This window comes from Triticum aestivum, chromosome 1D (genome assembly GCF_018294505.1).
Source record: "Triticum aestivum cultivar Chinese Spring chromosome 1D, IWGSC CS RefSeq v2.1, whole genome shotgun sequence".
In the NCBI taxonomy this organism is placed as follows: domain Eukaryota; kingdom Viridiplantae; phylum Streptophyta; class Magnoliopsida; order Poales; family Poaceae; genus Triticum; species Triticum aestivum.
Window position 1 is genome coordinate 53,408,390 of NC_057796.1, and position 5,878 is coordinate 53,414,267.

Genomic DNA, 5,878 nt, shown 5'->3' on the forward strand with positions numbered 1-5,878 from the left:
TGACAGAAGGTTGCACTCATTTGTCATTTCTGATTACCAGCACACAACTAAGATCATTTGGTTTATTCTAAATACAACACAGAACCAATATCTCATTACAATGAAGACAAATTTGAGAACATCATATCAAAACAAAATCTGCCACTTTGGGATGGCTGTTGAGGGGACGGGTACAGCCAAAGGTTCACCCAGAAGGGTTGTGGCATTGTTGACAGCTGTAGCACAGAACATATTCAAGCTATCTGGAAAAAAATAGGAACGAAACGGGGCAGCAGAAACGAGTTAGACGCCTTGCCGTTTCCAGAGGAGCTCCTCAAGCCATTGCAGCTTTCTTTTCTGCCTCTATCTGCTTTAGCTCTGCCAACCTTTCCACCCATGCCCGGTCTCTTGCCACTGCAGCCATCTTTCTTTCTGTCCGTTCTGCCTCCTTCCTCTTCACAGCAACAGAATACTGTGCTTTGCGCTTCCTCTTCTCAGCCTGCCAAACCAAGATGGATGAATGTAAGGAATAATTATAAATATAAAATTCAGGTCTGGGTAATTATTAGACATATGGACAGAGCATAAGTGAACAGCATAACAAAAGTTTGGTATCATTATAACAAGACAAGTTTTTGAATCTGTGAAGCATGAAGGTAAGCTGCATGATACTAAGTATTGACGCAGTTCAAACTTATAGCTTCAAGCCCATGAGAAGAACATAAAAAGGAAAAAAGCAAGAAAGAACGAAGAACAGTGGGTTAGTAAAAATGTAGGTGTTTGTATTAGCACAATACTTTTAAAATGCCTACTCGACTACTCGTCTAAACTATGATTAGCTAGTTCCAATTCTAATATGATATTTAGCACTGCTCAGTAGCATGAAAAATTTACTTCTATTCAGGATTTCACCACCCTGTTAAAACTGCCTATGTTCTCAGGATTCAGTCTGTTAAAACTACCTATGTTCTCAGAATTTCATCGGCCTGTTACTTTTTCCACTCCAGAAGACACATACAGATTTTGATAACCTTGCATACACCCATCACACAATTAAAACAAGCATTGCAGGGAACTGAACAAATGCACACCATGATGAAGTCCTTGCGCTGCTTGATCCGCTTCTTCTCCTTCCTCCCCTGCACGCTGCCCTTGTTCGGCTGGCTCGAAGGGATAGGCTCCCCCGGCGTGCACTTCACCCAGTAGTGCGGACCTGCCAAACAATAACAGCAGCATCAGCAGTGTTAACCAGACTGAAACTGCAAGAGCGGCGCGCAGTTCGAACGAATCGCATAAATCGGCACAGCAGCGACCCGCAATTAAAATGATGATAATCCAAAACGAATTGTGCAGATCGTCGCTGTCTTTAGACTACTAAGAAACGCGGAATGGCACAGATCACCGTGCCTTTGGGTCGCAGGCTGGCCCTCTTGCGCCGGGACACGAACCCCGGGCGCCGCTTGGGGAACCTGGTCTCCGTGAGCCCTCTGAAGAGGCTGGCACCCATTTCCGGCGCCCGCGCGACGGCGGTGGCGGTGGCGGCCGCGGCGGAGAACGGCCGGAACCCGATCGGATCCAGGAGCCGGAGAGGACGGGGAGGGAGCGCAGGAGGACCTGGTGCGCGCCGGGAAAGAGGCGCCGCCGGCGAGTAGAGCGGCGGGAGTGCTCGCCGGAGGGCTCGGAGGAGCGCCATCGTGGAGAAGGTTCTAGAAGATTGCTGCGTGGCGTCGGGCTAGGGTTTTAACGGAGGGAGAAGGCGAGCTGCGCGGCGTGCGCTCTCCAGCGCTGAGAGAGCCCAGCTGGTGTAGAATAGTTGAAGGCGCCCTTTGGAAATTACGTAATCAGGAGGGGATCGTCTAAAAATGAAGACGTAATCAGAGGGGGTCTACGTAGTAGTCAAGGAAAGACAACATGACACAAAACGACCAGCAAAAAATAATTCCTGATGAGATGACCCTCAAGCGGCGCCACATCAAAGAAATGAGTCGATGCAGAGTGTGCTTGGCCATGGATGAGGATATACAGCATGCCCTCATGCACCTCTCCCATGCCAAGAGATTCTGGGCAGAAGCAAGGCCGATGTTTGACATTCAGCTGCCCAGACTACATCCTGCTACTTGGTCCAAGGATATTTTATGTGACCAGCAATTCACGGATAGAGAAAGGGCGATCATTGTTTCCGTTATGTGGTCTATCTGGCATTCGAGAAATAGCATTACCCATGACCAGGAAAAGATCGATCCGGCTACATCCGTGAGACTTACGAGAGAAGCCCTTGCTCTTTTAGATGTTCACCGACAGTATGTAAAACTTATGTCGGGGCATGGCTGGAGACCCCCAGAGAATAATAGAATGAAAATCAACTCAGATGCATTAATGTTTGGAGCACGGTATAAGCCACTTCCTGGGGTCTCTGATCTAATCATCACCGAGGCACTCGCCATTCGTGAGGGCGTCCGTGTTGCTAAACTTCGAGGCTATGAAGAAGTGGAGATGGAGACCGGCAACCTGGAGATAGTTAATCTCTCGACAAGTCACCATAATTCCTGTTCGATTGTGGCACCTACCTTTCAAGAAATAGACGAGCTTGCCAATAGTTTTCAATTTTTTTTCCACTGAATATGTAAACAGATCAGCCAATTATCCGGCTAACTTTTGTGCTAAGCGTGCTTGCACAATAGTTGTAGTCGAAAGTTGGCTTGATGAGACACCTGGCTTCTTAGTATGCAGCCTATTGGTTGATTGCTCACCGAATGCTTTTATTTAAATAAAGCTCGATATTCCTTGCAAAAAGGACCAGCAAAAAATGAAATACGTCAAAAATCATCTCGGCCGTATTTCTTTCAATCGTAAGCCACCAGCCGGAGATTTAAAAAAGGTAAGAAAAAGGGACACCGCAATCGCCCTCGTCATGCCAATCTTTTAAGACAACCTATTCACTCATCTCTAAAAACGATATGGTAACTGCTAAAAAAATATCGGTTGAAGTATCACCCCACGCAATGCAGTCTTGCAATGGTTTATCATCCGTCTAAAGGGTTGGAGAAACCTGGCCAGCCATAGAACAACTCGAAATAGGAGGCCAACCGAGTTGAATAGTGCAAAGGGCACATCTAAACTAAACAATATGCAGGCTCCAGACAACAAAGCACCGAAATTGCTGATTAAAGGGGCCCCTTGCAAAGGTCCCTCTTACATTCTCTGGTGGTGACAAGTGGTGCACCACATGCATGTCAATTATCGTAACCTCGAAGCTTTCCCTTTTTTCCTAGATTTTTTTTTTCAAAACATTTTATCTCTTGAATCATGTGTCCAAATCATGAGCAGTTGAATTTCTCGCATCGAGACTTTGAAACTAGATCCCGTCTTAACAGGTTTCGATGAAGTTTTTTTACGAAAAAAATAGAAAAAACCAGGAATCAGAAAAAACAGAAACTGAAATAAAAACAAAAACCAAAGAGACAAAAAGGGGGAAATCAAAACTGAAAAAAAATCAAAACCCAGAAGCAAAGTTGTGCTTTTTTCAATTTTTTGGAAATGCAACTGTACTTTTCACTCTTTAGAAAGTGTATCTGTGCATCTCATAGAAGCATAAGCTGTGCTTTTCTCTTTTTTGGGAAACACAATTGTGCTCATGGTGAAAGCATAGGTTGTGCTTTTCCTATTTTTTAGGAATCATACTTCTGCTTTTCCTTCTCGGGACGCACAGTTGTGCTTCTGCGAGAAGAGCAACTGTGTTTTTCCTTTTAGCTCGCAGAAGTATAACTATGCTTTTCCTTTTCCTGAAAGCACAAGTTATGCTTCACACGAGGAAAAAATGGTAAAAATACTATTTTTTCCGACAAAAACATAGAAAAACCGAGCATAATTCAAAACCCAAAAAATGTGTGCAGAAAAGAGAAAACATCATGCACCCGCGGGGTGCACCCAGTGCACGACACATGGCGGCGGCTGGGAGCTTGTGTGCCGCTTCGAGGGAGCAACTATTAAGGGGTACCGCTGTTGGGGAACCCAACGGGCACTTTTGATGGGCTGGGAGTCAAAACCCCAAAAATGTGTGCACAGAAGAGAAAAAGGCATGCTCCTATGGGGTGCGTCCAGCGCACGACACGTGGCAGCGACTGGGAGCTTGTGCGCCGCTTTGAGGGAGCAACTAATTAAGGCGCTCCTAGCCCACCAAAAGTGCCCATTGGGTTTCCCCAAACGACACCCCTTATTAGTTGCTGCGCACAAGCGACATATAATACCAAGCGCTCATGGGCCATGACCCAGTAGAGAGAGGAGGGGAGGTTGGGCTGAACGATATGTGTTACATGTGTCGGTCTTTCTGACATTTCAAATCCTTCAACTCTAGAAGCACTCACCTGATGAGAAGCCCTAGCTCTTGCACTTGATCTATCTTTGGATCAAGGTTTTATTGCATTTGATTGCAAACTAGTTGTTTCAGAGATAGCAAATGGAACCGATGGAAGATATGGCATGATTATTAGAGAAGTCATTACTCGGGCAAGAGAATTCACTAGCTGCTAGTTTATATTTGAAGGTCGAGCCGTGAACTGTGAAGCTAACAATTTAGCCAAATTTTCGTCTTCTTTAGATGTGGGTCGCCACATGTGGATGGGCATCCCTCATTACCCTTTTGTGATTCCTATAAACCTTACAATTGAGTAATAAAGTTTAGTTTACCGCACAAAAAAACTGTGTAGGTCTTTGGATCATGTTGTTTGAGCCCTTAAATTGGACAACACACATTGTGCTCACTACATATATACTTTCTATGTTAGATAGGAAACACAATTGTGCTCATGGTGAAAGCATGGTGATAGCCGCTTCATATTATATGAGGGGTAAAAGAGTCTATCTATGAGCAATTTCACATCATTAGAAGAAAAAATGGATGAAAGTGTTATAAAGGGCATAAAATTTAGACTCGATGTTAGATAGGGAAGAAAAAGTTTTTCAGTGTCAAGTAAGGAAACGAAATTTAAGATAGTGTTAAATAAGGAATTCTTTCTACAACTAAATAATCAATCATAGGAGTAGTTTCACAAATAAGGACATATAGAATGGGCACAAATGAATCTCACTTATCCCCTACATCTCTCACGTCTATGTGGAATTACTCACGCGTGAGAGGGGAATAACCAATAAACATGCACGTAGATTAAACAGGGAGGAATCATATCGATAACATCGCAAAGTCAGGGCCGGTCCTGAGATTTTGGGGGCCCGGGGCGAAAGTAAAACCCGAGGCCCCTTAATATACACATCAAAACATAACGAATGTATAGTGTGATATAGTGGTGCAAAGCTATAATCCATAAAGGTAATAGATCTCAATATAAGCTTATCGATCATTAGTCATATTCACAAATAATTTGTTTCCCAATATTGTCTATCCCTAAACCATGGTCAACAATGAAGACACAATATTAATCATCATTTATAAGTATTTATCAATCAGATGGTAAAATCGCGTAGGACATATCTACCTATAGCGGATCCACATTTCATCAACCAAACTAAAAATAGGTCAGGAGAATGATGAAACAGATCCTGAGTACATACCGAAAGAGAAAACTAATGCTTGAAGTGCTCATACTAACAAAGTGAGAGAAATGATGCAGGAAAATCATTATGCATATATGGACCAACGTTATCCAAACATGTATACGAGTCACAAATTCTTCTACAAAATCTGAGATCAGCCATGCCAGGTCACTTACTACTAGTAGTACTAGTGTACTACGTTCACTTGATTTGGGCAATCGTAAACAATAGGCACACTAGAAATTTTAATATACCCCAATTAGTTGCAGGCGCGGCGGCTACGTATCAGCGGGCCTCTCGAGTTACGCAGCTGCACTAGATATCTAAGCCCACAACATGGCACAACCGG

At 43.8% G+C, this 5,878-nt stretch overlaps 1 protein-coding gene across 1 annotated transcript; it reads right to left on the reverse strand.

Annotated features, from left to right (window-relative positions):
• On the reverse strand, positions 1–1,785 carry LOC123180248 (uncharacterized). Its single transcript, XM_044592244.1, has 3 exons — positions 1,387–1,785; positions 1,071–1,192; positions 1–478 (listed from the first exon to the last, which is right to left on the reverse strand). Exons 1-3 carry the CDS (start codon positions 1,670–1,672, stop codon positions 314–316), a joined length of 573 nt encoding a protein of 190 aa, XP_044448179.1. The 5' UTR covers positions 1,673–1,785; the 3' UTR covers positions 1–313.
• Between the last annotated feature and the right edge of the window lie 4,093 nt (positions 1,786–5,878).